At 53.0% G+C, this 18,294-nt stretch overlaps 1 protein-coding gene across 4 annotated transcripts in view; it reads left to right on the top strand.

The window, feature by feature from the left end:
- The window catches only part of COL27A1 (collagen type XXVII alpha 1 chain), a 133,813-nt gene that overhangs the window by 76,326 nt on the left and 39,193 nt on the right, over positions 1-18,294 (top strand). For all 4 annotated transcript variants that reach the window (XR_004956203.1, XR_004956202.1, XM_036238414.1 and 1 more), the window contains exons 22-28: positions 619-663; positions 1,894-1,947; positions 3,649-3,693; positions 8,345-8,398; positions 9,987-10,040; positions 10,297-10,350; positions 14,490-14,543. Coding sequence is in view for 2 of the 4 variants with exons in the window: in XM_036238414.1 (XP_036094307.1) it covers positions 619-663; positions 1,894-1,947; positions 3,649-3,693; positions 8,345-8,398; positions 9,987-10,040; positions 10,297-10,350; positions 14,490-14,543 (360 nt within the window). In the remaining 2 variants the exon portion in view is untranslated. The remainder of the gene's footprint in view (positions 1-618; positions 664-1,893; positions 1,948-3,648; positions 3,694-8,344; positions 8,399-9,986; positions 10,041-10,296; positions 10,351-14,489; positions 14,544-18,294) is intronic.

Genomic DNA, 18,294 nt, shown 5'->3' with positions numbered 1-18,294 from the left:
CCCTTCATTCACGTCTCCATTTTTATTTCCCGTGCCCTCTTCCCTCCCACCATTCACACATATCCGCTAGACACTGTGCACATGCCCATCCTGAGCGATGTTCGGGGAGTGGCTTCCAAAAAGCATAAGCAATCCTTGCTGTCCTCCAGGAGCACAACTTAAGCCGGTCATTTCACTTTAGAATGGTCGTCTCCTTTCTGCACCATTTTGCAGAGAGGGGAACTGAAGTGCACGGTAAGGCTAAGGTCTGCTAGTGAGTGAATGGCAGAACTCAGAGCAGAGCCGTCTTCCTGAGCTGTAGTCTGGGGCTCTATTCCCACAGCATACGATGAGGTTTCACTTCCCTGCCCAGCACTGCTAGGAACCCAGGCTGGTCACATTGAGGCGACCTCCAGGGCCCCATTCACAGGGAAGTCCCTGTATGGCTATCCCCTAGGCCATGACAGGTGGTGCCTCTGCCCTGGGTGGGGCCAGGCAGGATGCTCGAGGGTGCCGTTTCTCTTGGTCTACTAGGGCTCTCTTCTGCCCGCCCCTTTACCTCCTTACAAGGCGAGTTTTCCAGGAGTCCCATCAAATTAACTTTCTTCTTTTTTTCTCTCCTATGTCTCCTAACTCTAGGGGGATGAAGGACCCATGGGGCCACCTGGGGCCCCTGGCTTGGAGGTGAGTGTTGCTGGCCTGGGGGAGGCAAGATCTGTTGAAACTGAGCCAGCTGTGTGCGGTCGGGCACCATCTGGGTGGTGCTCCTAGAGCAGACATCAGTGGGGACCTCGGGCCACCCAGAGAGGGGACTAGAATAGGCCCCAAAGGAGAGAGACGAGAGGCGGGAAGCCGACGTTTGCCCATGCCCACCTACTATGTGCTGGTGCTTTATGACCGCTCTCTCGTTTGAGTCCCATGAGCGAGGCAGAGGCATCACTCTTCTTAGTTTCACTCAAGGCCAATGGGAGTCAAGGAGTGAGGAATTTAGCTTAATGTCACACAGCCAGGGAGCGGGGACATCCTGCCTGGAGCCTAACCCTGTGTCCTCTCCACGGCTCTGCGTGGCCTTCCGGAAGATGCTTTTCCCACCCCCATCTTCATGCCAACAAGTGTGTCAACCAGCAGGCCATGAACTTTTTGGTCTAGGGACTTCGTAATACTCTCAAAAATGAATGAGGACTCAAAATGCTTTTCTTCGTGTGGGTTACATCTAACAATATTATTATTAAAACTGAGAAATTTGAAATGTATTTTTTAATCTATTTAAAATTAATAATGAACCCATTTCATGTTAACAAATAATAGTTTTATGGGAAAAGATTTGTTTCCATCAGCAAAATAAGCTAATGAAAAGAGCGGCGTTGTCTTACCGTTTTTGCAAATCTCTTTACTGTCTGGCTTAATTAAAGGCAGCTGGATCCGCCGGTCTCCTTCTGCATCCAGCCTGGTGACCATAGCACATGTCATGCAGCCTCTGGAAAACTCTGCTTACACTCATGAGAGTAAGAGTGACACAGGCAAATGACATCTTAACCTTACGAAAACAGTTCGACCACAAGACTCTCCTAAACGGGTCTCAGGGGCCTGCAGGGGTCTCCGGACCGCACTTCGAGGCCCGCTGGCGGGAACCCTCCGTTCCCCTGTGCCCGGTATCTTTCATCCAGTCTCTCCCATTTCCCACTCCTTGGAAGCATTTGCAAATGGGATCAGCTGGAGAGGCGAGACTTTCCCGAGGTCACACAGCTGCAGACCTTTCCTGCATTCCTAGGACAGCCTGGTGACAGCAGGGCTGTGCGTCCCTGCCCTGCCCCCCACCCTGGGCAATAGCCGCCCCCCCATCCCCTGTGCCAGGTCCTAGGACCCCAGCAACGCTGCCCCGCCCGGCTCCTCTCACTCATCTCTCTGTTGCAGGGTCAACCCGGCAGGAAGGGGTTTCCTGGGAGGCCTGGCCCAGATGGCTTGAAGGTGAGGGGACCCGGAAGTGACTGGGCTGAGGAAGGGTAGGGGGGACCTCCTGGGGAAGAGAGGAGAGAAGAGGAGCCAACATATGATGACCTAGGATGAACCTTGAACTCCATGGCCAGTTGTGACAAGGTGGGGGAATGGTCCCCATTTATCACGAAGTTTTGGTAACGCAGAGAAAAACGGACATAACCTAAATGTCCCATGGTGAGATAGGGCTCAAGTAATGAGATACAGTGTAGCCGCCAAGGATGGCGTGGTGGGAGACTTTACAAGACGAGAAAAGGCCGGTGTACACGGTGGTGGCAGGAAGCAGGTTCCAAGACGGAACGTTACGACCTGAGTCCGTAACTGGGGCCGGTCGCACCATGTTCCTGTGCACTCAGAGAGGACGCTGGAGTGCGCACAGGGTCACTTCTGGCTGCTGGGATTCTAGGAGATTTCTGTTTTCTTCTGGGCTTCCATATTTCCTCATTATGTACAATTAATACATGTTACATTTGTTAACAGTTTTTTTTAAGTTATGAAAAATGACCTGACCTGAGTAGGAGAGTGATCACGCTCGGCACAGGGCCAGCCTCGCTTCTGGGCTTTCTAGGGACTCCCCAAGAAGGACTAGATGTCCCCAGCCATCCTGGGCAGGGATTATAAGCTTGCAGCTGGGCGAGTTTATAGAGGGTTAGAGCAGAGGCAGTGTGAGCGTGGGGGGCCAGGTCATCCACCATCCCCTCCCTTCAAGGGGAAATGGCCCACATATCTGTCTGTCCCCTCTGGGTTGCATGAGCACGAGGTCTCAGGGAGGAGCTGGAGCCGGAACCGGGATTGCTATGAGCCACTTGCATTTGTGAGCCAAAGCCCTGGCCAGGCTGAGCCCACGTTCTGCCCTCTGAGGTCTGGGCCTTTCTCCCTCGGATACCAGCAGGGTTTCTGCGGTGGGAGTGGTGACATGGCCTGGGTGGATTTATCCCACGGTTCTGTTCGCCTCTCTCCAGCTCATGCTGTGGGGAGACCAGGGCTGCTGTGGCTGCCAAAGGAGCAGGAGCCACCCCGGCATGAGAGAAAGCTGACGGACAGGGCCGCGAGAGACCACCAAGCTTGAGAGCTAGAAATAGCCTTGGAGATAAATGAGTCTGACCTCCCTTATTTATGGCCGAGGAGCCTGATCCCAGAGCAGAGATGAGACTGACCGAGGTCACCTGGGAGCTGGCAGCAGAGCTCTGGTGGGTTGGGGTCGAGGACCTAGGTGTCCTGATTCCACTTGTTTGTCCATATCTGTCCCGCAGTGAGGCAGCCTAGAATGAGGACTTCAATCAGTCAGACTAAAGTTCCAATTCTAGTCCTACCTCTAGCTTGCTGTGTGACCTCGAGCAGGTCACTTTACTTCTCTGAGCTTCAGTTTCCACCTCCACAAAGTACAATGGTTTGATGAAGGGCCCACATGTGATGTAGACATCAGGGTGCCAAGTAATTTTCAAGGGCCACCAAGAGGATATGGGTGACTCAGGTAATTTCTAGGGCCAAAGGTTCTATCCCAATGTCCCTTGGTCCCTGTCATTTGTTTGGATTCTCCAAGGCCAGACTCTGGGGGTGAGGTTCTGTGTCCATCCCCACCAGTGGGGACCAAGACCAGTCAGCTGGGGTGTTCTCCAGGAAGCCTAGACTCCTGTCATGCATCCCAAGTGATCCCACTCTATTTCTTTGCAGGGGGAGCCAGGCAATCCTGGACGGCCGGGGCCCGTGGGTGAGCAGGTAATCCAACACTGGTCTCTGAGCATAATGGCTCCCTTTACTGAGCACTTACTCTGTGCCAAGCCCTTTAGTAAGCACTCTGCATGCAGCCCACATTCATTCCCATCCCAGCTCCAGAGGTGGGTCCCCTTGTCTCCCTCTTTCATTGATAATGGACACACTCTCAGGGAGGGCAGTTCACTGAACCAGAGCCGTGAATCATAGTCACAACGGCCATTCCCCACAGCCTGACGTTGTGGAAGTTTCTGGGGCATTTGTCTAAAGAGGTGATGTGACTTTGCTCCCAGAACATTGAAAACTGGAAGAGCCCTTAACTAACAATCGCCACCTATGCTAGAGATGGAGAAGCCGATGGCCAGAGAAGCATACCCACTTGCCAGGGTCCCTTGGTCAGGCATCTCTAAATTATAAAGAAAATGAAATGCAAACCAGTGGCTCCGGTTAGTAGGGAAGAAGCCAGGCCAAGATATGAGCAGGAGACGAGGTTGCAAGTAGTCAGTAAAAAGGAAGTTTGAGGATCACGACCTTTATTATCAAGGTCTAGGGCCGTGGTGCTGGACAGAAGCAGCCCTGAGTGCTGGGTTGGTGGACAGGTGGGGAGGCAGCAGTCTCCTCCACCTCTTTAAAGAAGGACCTCAATCCCTGAGCCCTGCGAGGGGCTGCCTCAAGCTGGAAAGAAGAATGATGCTGGGGATCCAGAAAAATTGGTCTCCACTGAAAATTGCCATCAATTGTGGCGTGAGAGTCACACACGTTGCTTCCTTACCAGGCCTGCAACATCTGTTGGGGGGAAGAAAGGAATTAAAGCAGGGGGAGGGCTGGATTTTTGAAAGCTTTCCAGTGTCATCCGAGCACATTCTGTGGGAAGCCCGGGAGTTTGGAAGGGCTGCTGCGGCTTGGATATATTTCCTGATTGGAAAAAAAAAGGCAATATGATCAGCAAATTTAATTTCATAGTTATGCTGATGGTCGAGCCCTCGGGAAATAGATACTCAGAATCCTACAATGTCAGGATACTGAGGGTGCTTGGAAATCACTCTGTCCCAGGGTCCTAATCTTTTTTGTGCCTTGGACCCCTTTGGGGGGGCTGGTGGAGCCCGTGGACCCCTTCTTAGAATATAGTGTTTAAATGCAGAAAATACAAAACAAAGGATTGCGAAGGAAATTATGTCAAAATGCAGTTATGGAAGTATGTTTAAATGTGATCTACTCACAAATATGCTTCTGTACCAATGCATTAAATAATGAGCTCTAGCAGCATGTCTAATACCTCAGTTTCAAAGTGATAACAAGCCTTAATGATACATTTTAAAGTCTACAGCAATGACTGTAACGTCCCGTCCCACGTCAGTATCTGCAACAGTTACAGGTATTGTGGGTTTGTTACCTACACTCATATTTGAGGGAAATGCTAAATTTCAATTAGAAATTCATGGAAATAAAAGTTATTTTTCCCATTCAAGTTCAAGTACCTTCTGAATTCCATCTATGTAGCCTTACAGGGACCCTACTTAAGAACCCCTGAATCCTAGTCCACCTTGGCAATCTGGGATTCATGGAGGAGAATGGGCTTGACAAAGATGGCCAAGAAGGGTAGTGGCAAAGCTGGGGCCAGGAGGAGAGGGAACCCTGCCTGGAGCAGTCCCTGGACCACCTGGTCAGCAGACCTCCCGGCTTGGACCATAGAAGGAAAGAGAGACCTGTCCGAGCCGTGAGGCAGAGCTAGAGAACCCTGGCTGCCACCAGGCACACTTTGGTGCCACGCCACCTGTTCCCTTGGCCTCCTCCCGATGTGGGAAGGAGCAGGCATTTCTTGTTCACAGTAGAATCAGAGGATCCCTGGGAAATTGTAAGGACCTCCTTTGAATCACAGTATCAGCTATATTTATGGGCATCTATTAGGTAGGGATCAGGCTCTATGCCAAAACACTTTCTACTCCATCTTCTGAAATTCCCTTAGTACCCCTAAGGTGGTAGGTATTATTACCCTATTTTGCAAATGAAGAAATTAAGGCTCTGAGAAGTTAAGCCACTTGCCTAAGATCTCCCAGGCAGTAACAAAACAGTCAGAACCAAGGTTGACACTCAGGTCTGCTGGATTCCCAAGACCTGCCCGGAGGGACTGAAAAACCTTTTGGCCTCTCACTTTATAACAGCTAAAGTGGCGCAGGCTTGCCAGGCCCTGTCCTAGGTGCTGGGAACACAAAGATGATTAGAAGGCATGTACCTTGCCTTTAAGAAGCTCTGGCCAGGGGGAAGCCAGGCATGGAAACACTTAACCCTGGGATGTTTAGTCCAACAGAGGACCCCATCTGTCCTGTTCTCAGTTGCCTTCCCGTGCCTAGCAGAACATCACATGAGAGATCGGAAAGAGGGAAAAAAATCCCATAGTGGACAGCAGCCCTTTATCTGTAGGCACTGAGAACCAGATCAGCCTCCTCCCCAAAATCAGGGACTTAAATCCTGCCTGCTTAGTGCCCGCTATAGGTGACAATGCTGCCTCCTCCCCCGGGGCCTCTTGCCAGCCTGAGAGGGGCCAGCCATGCCTGCGGCTGTCAGAGCCACTTCTCCCAGCCCGCCAGGTGGAAACCCTGGGACTCCGACACTGGCTTCCCCAGCCAGCCTCAGCTCCACCCATAGGACCGGCCTGCCAGGATGTTCCAGGACAGTGCCCTAGAAGAGTCCCATTGGTGGGGGGTGGGGGAATGGGGCACTTGCTATATGGCCTTTATTCATTAGGATCCTGTTTGGCTTCTTGTTTGAGGTTTATGACTCGCCTGCCTTCCAGGACCCAACATCTCATAAATTTAAAGTAGCTATGAAATTTCTGTTTCCCTGGGCCAGTTGGGCAGGGGCCTTTTAACAGAGCAGCTTTTATTCCCTTCACTCAGCATCCTCTAAATGTCTGACTGCTCCCCCGTAGGTAGCTCAGGCCTCTGTCTTAACCCCGTGCCCTTTTAAAATAAATTGGAATGGGATGGGAGGCAACCCACATTTATCGAATGTCTACATGTGCCATGCATTATCTCCAGTACTCAGAGCAACCCTGGGAGGCAGGCAGGGACCTTTATCTAAAGTCCCCCATTCTGCAGATGAGGCTCTGCTATTTGCTTCGGGTCCCCAAACCTAAAAACTGAATGATGATGATAAATTTCATAAAGTGCCAGGTATAGGGGATTAGCACATAGTACCAGTCATTGTTAATTAATATTGCTATCATGTGAAAATGCTGATTTCTTCTTTTTTTTTTTTTAAGTAAATTGTTGCAGAAGTCAAATACTAGGCTATTTGGGGACTTATTTGGCCATGGTCTCATACCTTGTACCTCACACTCTCACCTCGTACTTCAACCCTGAAAGGTTTCTGACCCCAGAGAACGAGGACCCTCCATGCTTAATGATGGTGCCAGGTGGCAGGAAGATCTGTGCGCTGCTCACGGCCACACGCTTTAGAGGCCCTGGGCGGACAGACCAGTGCATGAGCTTTAATGTCACACAGACCAGATTCGAAACCCCAGGCTGCAGCAGCAGGTCACACACAGTCCTGCCCTGAGCTGCCACTTTAGGGCTGACTCTGAGACCCACAAAACTAATGCTTTGGAACTGGGTGCCATTCCGTCACTCTAGTGGATTGACAGGTTGGAGCTTCACTGCCTGAGCACACAATTTCTGATCTGTTTCTGATCAAGTTCAAGGTCACACTCCTTTCTGGGTACAGTTTGGGGACAGGAAGAAGCCTTTATGAGACATGCCCACTCATCCCTCAGTCTTTCCTAATTCTCCCAGAAACTCTTAGCTGCAAACCTGGGTTCTTGCAAAGGCATTTTGGCACCCCTGAACCACACAAGATCTCCCGTGTTCGAATATTCCTTAGCGGAGAAGAGCGTGGGGTCTGGATAAGAAACTGTCTGCCTTCCCAAGTGACTGCTCTAGGCCCTCTACCCTCCCCATGCATATGTTTGCCTGCCCAGGGCAACCGCAAGGCCTGCAGCCTCCTAGAAGAACCCCTGGAACACAGAGGCAAGTTATCACCCAGTGGAGTTAAAAAGAGCAACAGAGACTGCAGTGTGTGTGTGTGCTCTTTCAGAAAGTAGAGGGAGCCTTTCACAAGACAGTAAAAAGGCCTCCACTTCCCAGATTTCAATCAGGTCTTTTGGCAGATGCGGTTCTGGTATTTCTATCCTGGCCAGCGGGTTTGTTTCTCTCTTTGAGACAGCCCCAGAGCCGCGAAAGATGGGGACACATTTCTCACAGGCAGGCCTCTTCCCAGCATGGCTTAAGGGCCTCCCCCCCCCCCCCACCACCACCACTCTCTAACGTGGCCACCTCCCAGCCTGCTTCTGGCGCGGGAAGAATGTGTGGCGCTCCCAGGGATGCTGGCAGCGGCCCCACCGCTTGGCTCCGAAATCAGAACCATCTGGTGGGGTGAGGGAAGGCAGGACAGTGCCGGTGGGGGTGGGGGGGGCAGCGGGGAGAGGCCGCTCTCCTCAGTGACAGCCCCTTGCTGGCCGAAATACCAGGCACAGGCTGGGGGATCCGGGAGATGAGCTCCAGGGGAAAGAAACGGGAGGGAAAATGCCTTTGAAATTCAGTACATCCCTGAATTCACGTTGCTTCCTCCTTTCTGTGTCTTTCCTAAATGTTTCTAACAGGGACTTCTTGGATTCATTGGTCTGGTTGGGGAGCCAGGAATCGTGGGAGAAAAGGTAAGTGGTGTTGAAGGGAATGTATAAACAAGTAGAGCTTATGTTTTGCCGTTTTAAAAAGAGGAGGGGGCCCGTGGACCCGGGGGTTGCAGACCCCTTTCTCGTGGCCTCTCCTTGCTGCCCTTGCACCTAGTTCCTTAAAGAGCCCTCATCCCCTTTCGCAGCAACCTCAGGTGCAGTTAGACTTCTCTGCGATGACCAGCTGACGCGCGTCGTCTGGGCCCCTCACAGCTGCACAGGGTGGGCAACGGAAGGGAGGGAGAGATTCACGTTTTTAAAAATAAAGTACATTTCTCTCGGGGGAGCCAATGTTATGCCCATCGGATAGATGGAGAAACCGAGGTCCAGGAAGAGGAAGGCGCTTCCCTCGTGTGACCCCGCCTGCTTTCCGGGCTCACCCCGTGCCACCCGCCTCCTCACTCCCTGTGTCCCAGACCCTCCGGCCACCACCTTTTCCTCCTTTGTCTCTGCTTTCCCCTCTTCCTCCTCTCCCTCTCCTTCTTTCTTTCTAATTTTATTGTTATTTCGAAGTAATTACATATTCACGAGAAGTTGCAAAGATTAGTACAGCAAAGTCCAGGGAGCCCTGTACCCTGTGGGGACACTTTGCATAACTGTAGTGCGATATCAGAGCCAACTCATCCTTCTCTTATAGCTCAAGTGTTCCGTGTCCCTCCTCACCCACGGACCACTGCCCATGCCGTTCCCCTGGCCAGGTTCCCTCCTCCCACTCCCGCCCCCTCCACTCACTCTGCTTAGATGACTCTTAACTATCCTTTAGCTCTCAGGTCAAGCTAGACTTCCTGAGGGATACCCTCCCTACCACACCCCTGCATCCAGGAGGTTCAAATCCCCTGTCGAAATGCCTTAGCACTGAGACCTACTCCCATGCTGCGCTTACCCTCGTCCGCCTCCATTCTGGTGATTCGCATCTGTCTGCTCGTGACACTCTGGGTGTCTCTCTCCATGTGAGCAGGGTCTGTCTGTTTCTACTCACCACTGTATCTTCTTGGTCTGGCATAGTAGATGCTCAATAAATGTTTCCGAGCTGGGTAGATACCTAGAGCCCTGCCTTCCAGTTGTAGCTCCGTCTGCTACACCTACCATCTCTGCCCGGTCTTTCTGGATGGGTCACGTGGAATGAGTTATAGCTCCGATTCTCCGGTATCTCATCAAGGTTCAGGCAGGGATGGGTAGAGTGAAAGAAATGTCTTCTATTGCCATTTCTGCCTCAGCATGCCCAGCAAGGGGGTGCCAGGCCTAATGGGGACCACATGATGTGAACCCGGATCAAAAAGGACATGTAATTGGCGTGTTCTTCATCAAAATCACCTTCCCTGAGGGAAGCCCAGTGCCTGGCATGCTACAGGGGAACCGAGGCTTCCCAGGATGTGCGGGGGTCTTGGTTTCTGCTGAGTGAAATTCCAGGCCCCTCCCCTTCCCCTGTCACCACCCTGGAGGACATGGTCATGAGCGAGGCAGAGACTCAATAGACCTCAGGCACGTACCTCTGGAAGGCCCTCTGCACCTGCCCCCCACAGGACCATCTCACAGCCATAACCTCCCTAAATTGCTGTCTCCACCACAGGGTGACCGGGGCATGATGGGACCCCCAGGCGCACCTGGACCCAAGGGATCAATGGTAAGGAGCAAATCTGCATCCCTTCGCCTCTCCTGTTACAGCCGTGTTGACAGCTCTCTTCTCCTGAGCCTGCCTCTGCCTCGGCCTCAGCCTCGGCCTCGGCCTCTACCTACCCCAGGTGTTCAGAATGATCTACTCCTTCTCCCTCCAGAGACCTGGCTGCTGCCCTGGGCCGGGGCTGAGCCGGCCAAGGTGGACCTGAAGGAGGAAGAAACACCTTCCCCGCTGATTCCTTCTTTTTCTTCTCTCTGAGTAGGGTCATCCTGGAACACCAGGCGGCGTTGGGAACCCTGGGGAGCCCGGACCCCTGGTAAGCAAAGCCTTCATGTTTTGAGCGCAAATCCACTGTCAAGTAAGGGTGAGGTGTCCATGCCTCAGAGTCAGATAGACCGAGTTTCAAATCCCAGCTCTGCCGCTCGGGCTATATTACCAGGGCAGATGTCTGAGCCTAAAGTTTGCTCATCTGAAAAATGGAGAAAATAATCGTGCTCATGACAGTGTGACTGCACGGGTTAAACGAGACCGTGCGGCTGGTGTTCGTTACATAGCGATATTCATTAGATGGGAGCATCTTGGCTGTTAGTGCCATCAGGGCTTTGTTCATTCATTGAGGAAACCCTGTGTGATGTGTGCCTGAGGCTGCTCCAGGAGCGGAAGGTACTGCCATCACAAGGCAGAGTGCTGTCCCTGCCCTTTAGGGACTTGCCTTCCAGTGCAGCGGGGAGAGAGGGGACCCGATAAATAAATAACGCCTGCTATGGAGAAAGTGGAGAGGGAGATGGAAAACGCTGGGGACGAATGGGCTGAGGGTCAGAGCCGAGGACACGGGGTGCCGGACTTAGTGTAATGACTGAGGAACCCGGGGTGCTCCTGCAGATCCCAACGCGGGGAGGGGTGGAACAGGAAGCAGGGCTTGGGGGAAGGTTGTGGCCAGGAGCACCCAGATCCAGGGGCCTCTTCCGCTGCCCTGAGGTTGATGTGGGAGGTGAGAGGGAGTCTTTCATTCAGAGCATGGGGAGCTTCTGCTCCCTCTGCCTCTGCTGATGGGGAGGACATGGAGACTGGGATGGGCACTCACATCAGCCGCGGCCAGGCCCAGGGCTGGGAGCACACTCTGGGAGGTGGAGGGGTGGGCTTCAGGCAGGTGGGAAGGGTGCTGGGGGAGGGGGAGCAGCCCAGGCAAGATCCCAGGTCAGGGCTGGGAAACGATGAGTTCAGGCTGCTCAGACCACTCCAAAGACTAGACTGAGGGCTTCCCTGGGCTCTGGTGAAGGAGGGCACGGGAGCCGTTGATGGTTTGAACCCAAGGGAAGTATACACACACCAGTTTTCTGCACCAGTTAGGGAAGCAAGGCCGAGTCGGTTTTCAAACATTTCCTGGCACCTTCTGTGCTCTGGGCCTAGGCTCAGTCCCGGAAATACAAAAATGGTAAGAAATCGATCTGCTCTTAAGATTCTCACTGTCTGTGGGGGCGCCAAGTACAAATGTTCTCTCACTCATTAACAGAAATTTACTGAGCACCTACTATGTGTCAGGAAGTGCTAGGTGCTGGAGAGAGGCTAGCCCAGGGGCAAGTAGCCTGAACACAAGTAACCATCACCCAAAGACAGAGGTGCTAGGCACCAGAGGTCTCTGTCCACCCCCCACTCCCAATGCTTTTTGATCAGGTAGAAAACTCAGTGCAGAGTTGGGATCAGAAGGTAGCACTCTGAGCCCCCAAGAGCATGGTTTTTCCCTGGTTCATGAAGAGGCAGAAAAGCCACATCTGGCCTGGGGCTGGAGGGGCCGGTTGGTGGGCTGAGGCACCCGGCTTGGAATCCAGGGGTCCCAGCCACCCAACCCTAAGGCTGCTGTCCCACCCCCTCCCCAGCGTTCATGGGACCTAAGTACCAGATGCTCCGGGAGGTGGAGCGATTGGAGGCGGTCAGCATGGGAGGTGCCCAGGGCAGGGCCAGAGCCTGAGTACAAGGATGCTAGGGTCCATCATCAAACTCTAGCTCCTGCGCCCCTGGACCTCAGCCTCCCCATCTGCCCAATGGGAAGAGGAAAGCCCAGAAAGGAGTTACTGAGACAAAATGGAAAGCCAGTGGCGGGGTGGGGCATGATGGGGATGTCTGGGCCAGCGCCTTTTCTGAATTCCCTACCTCTGTGGTCCCACCGGACACTCTCCATCCTGTTTCCCCAAAGCTTCTATCTGTTCAATGGGTTGGCTCAGGCTGCGTGAAATCGGACAGTCAGGGCCACTTTCAGATCCCAAGGTTGCCACTGACCCTTCACTGCTGCAGTATGGGGCTGGTCCCTTGGTTCTCGTGGGGTTCCTCTGGCCAGCTGATTTCACCTAGTGTCGCTGGGGAAACAGGAGAACAAGGAGGTCCAGAAAACCAGCTGAAGAATCAGACACATGTGAGTCAAGTCCTGACTCCCCCACCTACTTAGCTGTGTGATTGTTGGCAACACTCGTAGCTTCTATGAGCCTCAGTTTCCCCATCTGTATGCCAGTGTAATACTACCTTCGTTATGCGATTGTTGTGAGACATAAATGATGTAGTACAGGATGTAATGCTTAGCAAACTACCTGCATATACTAAGTACTTAATGAATGGTAAGAGTAATAATAATTACTATTACCGTTTGTTAGATACATTAATTACCACTATTATTAGTAGGCCTATTACTATTAAAACAACGTTTCTGACAATACTGTTCATATCTGAATGGCATTTCCCACTTCTCCAATCATTTTAACATCCACGTTCTCCCACAGTCCAGTGGTCAGCCAAGATCATTATCTCCATGATTTGGGAGAGTGGGGACAGTCAGGTCCTGGGACGTCCAGTCTCTGGCCCCCTCCATCTTTGAGAGAGCTCGTAGTTACCCTTTGCCGAGGACCTTACGGGTCATTTTGTCTTCCCAGCAGCTCTAGGAGGCAGGGACTCTTCTCATCCGCATTTTATAGATGATGAAACTGAGGTCCAAAGAGTTTAAGTCACTCGCCAAAGGTCACAGCATTAGTAAGTGGCAGGACTGGGATTTGAACCTAGGTCTCTGGTGGAACAGTTGGCTCGTTCAGGCACTCCACTCTCCTGCCTTTAAGTCAAGACTTGGCTCCTGAAATCTCCCAGTGACGCATCGCATACCTTCTGCAGTCTGAAATCCCTCCATAAAACGGTCCCTTCTCACCCAATCCTCATGTTCTCCACCATCCAGGAGGCAGATCTGCCTTTTTATTGGGCTGAGCCTGGCCCACACCCTGCTTGCTCTGCTGACCAGGGGTCAGGTTGGGACTCGGCCCCTCACATCCGCCTTTGGCAGCAGGAGTCTGAGGGTCCACGCCCCTCCAGGCCCTTGGGAGAGGGAAAGGGCAGCGGCCGTTTTTCCTGAGGCTTCAAACGGAGCTGGGCCTCTCCTTGGTATCCAGAGGAGGCTGAGGCCACCTCTTCCTTGTAAAATTAGCACGGCTGGTCTGAGACGGGCCACTGAGCTGGGAGGCTCCTGCAGCTGTCGAAGGGGTCCTGGCCACAGCCATAGGGTGCAGGCACCGCTTGCTGTGTATAGCTGCGGCCGGAACCCAAGGAGAGGAGTTAGGCAGTGAGATGGCCCGCTCCCTCTCTTCACCTTCTTTCTCTCCCTTGCGACCTTCTGTCCTCTTCAGTTGTTCGTGTATTCATCATTCCTTCAACAGATTTCTAAATCTCTGTCACAGGCCTGGGCTGGACCAGGTGCTGAGAATTCAAAGAACGAAGCCAGCCCTGCGTTTCCTGGCCCTCCTTCCCTGACTCTCTCTTGAGCCTCTTGTCCTTCCTCTGTCAAATTGAGATAACTGGGCTTCTTCGCTGGGCCAGGCCTGTTCCCTTCTCTTTGCCCCTATCCCAGGGCTATATTGCCAGCCTCTCCCCACCACCCTAAGCCTCCCTTCTTCAGGCAAGCTTCCTCTTCCCTTACCTCACCGCGGGGCTGTGGGTCTAGTCCTCCCTTCTCTTACCTCATGGCTCCTTCTAGACTGCTTTCAGGTAGCTTTCAAGGTGATACTGGGGTCAGGGTGGGGGGCAGCACTTCAGCTTCCATATTCTCTTTGCTGATGGGGGAGGAAAGAGGACATGGGAATTTGAAGAGACCTCTTGTCGGGAATGTCATGTAGCTTCTGATTGTTGATTTTGAGATAAAGAAGGAAATGGCTCATCCAGGGAGGCCCATTTCTAGGAAGGGTTGAGGATGCCTCCGTCCCCATCGATGGTTCCCAGGGCACACTCCTGCTCACGGTTGCAGCTTATCCTCTGCTTCTTCTGGTGGGACCGGTTTTTCTACTGGGCCATGTCGTTTAATGTAGAGGCTGCTGGGCCCGGGCTGGGGCTTCTCCTGAGGCCAAGCGTTGCCCCCTTGCTCCGAGCCCTTACTGCTGCACTTACGCCCTGAAAGGGGACTTCTCCAAACTCTTTCTCCCCCTGCAGGGTCCTCCAGGATCTCGAGGCCCACCAGGCATGAGAGGAGCAAAGGGACGCCGGGTAAGTGGGGCCTGACGCTGGCGGGGATCACATGCTGCAGAGACCGCCTCCTGTACCTTGCCCCCTGCCCAGCGCTGAGATCCTTGACTTCCACTCATCTTTTCCAGCCCATTTCTGAGCACCAGACCTTGCCATCCAGTGGGTACAGATGGGCTCGTTGGTACCAGTGCTTTTTCCATTCATTTGTTCATTCGATCATTCAACTACCTTTTACTTTAACACCTATTATGTGTCAGCCACTGTTGGAGGCTTTGTAGATATACCACAGAGAACAGGGCAGCCATGACTCCTGCCTGCCCTACGGCTCAATCAAGTTGGTCACACAGACAGTACAGGGTCATTAGCACATTGATGGTGGAAGCACAGGTAGTTTTAGAGCCTGGAGGAAGCACCTCACCTGGACAGGTTACCGAGGAAGGTGTCAGGAAGAAGGCAATGCTTGAGCTGACGCCAGGTTCCAGGCAGAGGAAAAACCCCAAGGTGAGAGAAGCCGTGGCATATTTAGGGATCCCCACTGGTTCAGCAGAGGGGCAGTTGTGTTGGGGGGAGAGGTGTGTAGGGGAGGTGCGGCTGAGACCAAGAATTAGCAGGTTCCAAGCCAAGCAGGGCCTCAAATACCACAGCTAGGCCCATGAGCTCTGCTCCGAAGATCCTGGGAGTCATTGAGAATTTTAAGCAAAGGCTAGCCTGAGCACAGGAGCCAGAAGTAATCACTCGTACTTTCTATGTGTCAGGCACTGTCTTATCACATTTATTAATTTATTTAATCCTCAACACTAATCTACAAATAGATGCTATTCTTATTTCCATTTTACAAAGAAACTAAGGCACAGAGAGGTTAAGTCACTTGTCTCAGGCTGCACAGCTAGGAAGTGGCAGAGCTGGGATTTGAATCCAGGGACTCTGCCTCTTTTTGCATAGTGAATGCAGCCTTATTGTCAGTCATGCAGGGAGGACTGACCGATGGGGTGGTTTATTACCCCCAACTAGTGTATAGGTACTGGGCCCTGCAGCCTTGTAAAAAGAAAAACCAGATGGCACAGGTCATGTAGGCAGTCCAGACCTGATATCCAAACGCCGTACAGGGATTTGGGATGATTATGCTCCTCCTGGCTGAATTTCAAGTGGTTTAAAATTTTCCCCTGAACCAGATGTCCCGAGCGGTCGGCCTGGGAAAAAGGAGATTAAGAGGCATTCCTCTGGCTCCGCTGGGCCCCTCCCAGAGCCTTGCCCCGGGTCTCTGCAAGTGGACTAGGCCCATTGACAGCCAGATTCCACCTTGACCCCGAGCACATTTCCTGCTGCCCCCGGAAGCCAGATTAGCTGCAGGGTGAGGCGCACTGGCCCAGGCTCTGCTCCCCACTCCAGATGTGAGCCTCAGGCCCCCCTCAACTCGCTGGGCTCTCCCTAGACGTCTCTACAATCCCTTCCCAGCAGTGGCTGGAAGAATGTATCTTCTGCTTGAGGAAACCCAGGCTCCCAACCACATCGAAGTTCCTGGGGCTGAGAGGGAAGCTTCAGGAACACAAGCCCCTCCCTTAGCTAGGTTTGGCAGGAATTCAAAACCTGTGGGATCTGCCCCCTGAGTCCCCTGCCTAACAGGCTACTTTAGGCCACTTCACAGAAGGGGTAACTGAGGATGGTGGGGGGACCCAGAGAGCCATCCATCGTGCTGCTAAAAAGCTCAGTTCCGGGCAGTCCCTGACCCAAATCCTACCCCTGCCATTCCTGGCTTGCTCTGTGGCCTTCCTGCTCTCTGGGCCATAGTTTCCCCACATGCACCATGGGTAATGGGCTGCCTGCTTCTCTGCCCATGTACAGATGGGCCCTGCTGCCCACTCTACCCCAACTCTCCGATTTCCCTGCTCTGAGATGCATGAGCACTAAGGGGTCAAGGCCAGAGCCAGGATGGGGCCCCAGGCCCTCTGCTCTTGGTAGAGCTGTTGACAGGGTCTGGGTCCATGGACCTCAGGTTGGAAGAGTGGGAGGCTCTGAGTCAGATAGGTATAGAAGTCTCAGCCTTTCCAATTAGCAGCTCTGGAACCTCACTCCAGCTTCTTAACCTCCTTAAGTCTTGGTGGGTGACACCAAAAAAAGCTGTAACGATCCAGAATTTGAACCCAAGTCAGCTGGATGCCCACTTTTTCAACTCTACCTACCAGCCACTGTTTATCAGTGAGAGAGCGAGCTCCCCATCACCGCGGGTGTGCAGGTCAGGGCCTACAGGAGACTGCCCGGAAGCCTGCTGGGGCAGCGTATTGAGGAAGACAGACTCCACGTTCCCTCCACTGTCCACTTCGAGGGAGTCAGGAGAATCCTGAGATTCAAGGGCCTGACACTGCACTCTGCTCCTCTGAGTGGAGCTTAGAGCTCAGCAGATCTGGCCTCGAACCCTGACTTCCCCTCTTTGAGCCTCCGCTTCAGCAACAGAATCAGCCATGGGGCTTAAATCTCTTCACCTGTGCCTCCCCCCAGGTGAGTGCTTGATAGGCAGCAGTGCGTGGGATGCGCTTGGCACGGGCTCGTTCCCTCTCCATCATCCGTCCCTTTTTTTTACAGCAGCTGCATTGGCCAGATTTTCTGTCCCAGGCAGGGGCTCCTCCCTACTAAGCCTCAGCTGTGACTGGGGAGTGGCTCCAAGACAACAGACATGTGGCTCTGTTAAAAACCCAGGCCTGCCTCTCATGGGATGGGCCAGCCTGTGTTCGTTTGGGAAAGGGGGGGCCAGGACTGGGGGACCTGCAGGACGCGGGACGAGCTGCAGAGTGGCCCAGAGCAAGGGGGTGTGTGTGCGCGCCTGCCCTGGCTCCCCTCCCTGCACAGTGCGGCTTAGGGAGGGAGGGCGGCCGGGGCCCCGTCGCCATCTCCTTCCTCCAGACAGCGAAGCTTGGCCCCATTTCTCCCAAGCCAGCCCCAGTTTCCTGAACTCTCTGGTGATCCCAAGGGACAGCAGAGTTCCCCAGGCAACAGGTGTCTTGTCCAACACCCTGCCCAGTGCAGAGGCTTCCTGGCAGGCTTTTCTGGGTTCTGACCTGCACGCCCGCTGTGTCGAGGAGCTCACTCTCATACCGATAAACAGTGGTGGTAAAAAATGGGCATCTGGCTGACTTCGATTCAAATTCTGGCTCCTCCACTTATTAGCAATGTGACCACAGGCTATTTTCTTATTTGTGAAATCATGATAATAGCTTTTACTATTATTGCTGCTACCGTTACTATTGTTTTGTTGTTACCCTTATTATAGATCACATAACCTTTCCCCAAAAAAGGCTTTGATTCCTAGAATAAACAGGGTGCTGTGTGATTCCAGCCAAGCCCTTGACATCTCTGGGCCTCTACTCCTCTCTCAGTGCTCTCCCTGCCCAGGGAGGTTTATGTCTCAGCTAGAGACAGAGGCCAGTGGCCAGAAGCCATCTCTCAGAAAGGCCCAGATGCCCACCCATCAGCTCAACATCTGTCCTGGTCCCATGATCCAGGATATCCCCACTCTAATCTGTCTCCCTCTCCACTAGGCCCCTGTCCATGAATCAGAGGTGTTAAGTCTAATACATAGTCTGACAGTGTCCGCCTGAAACTGAGGCCCAGAGAGGGAAAGGGACTTTCCTTGGGTCACACAGCAAGCTGGCAGCGAAAGTACAACTTGTACCCACACCCTCTAATCAAACTTCATCTAGAACCTGTGAAAACTCTCAGCTGGCTCTACGTAGCATGATAGAAGCTGCTTATTCTGAAGAAGGACCTGAGTCCAGAT

The sequence above is a fragment of the Rousettus aegyptiacus genome, unplaced genomic scaffold (assembly GCF_014176215.1).
Source record: "Rousettus aegyptiacus isolate mRouAeg1 unplaced genomic scaffold, mRouAeg1.p scaffold_m13_p_3, whole genome shotgun sequence".
Lineage (NCBI taxonomy): Eukaryota > Metazoa > Chordata > Mammalia > Chiroptera > Pteropodidae > Rousettus > Rousettus aegyptiacus.
The sequence above is the reverse complement of the archived record's forward strand: the minus strand, read 5'-3'. Positions and strand labels throughout refer to the sequence as shown.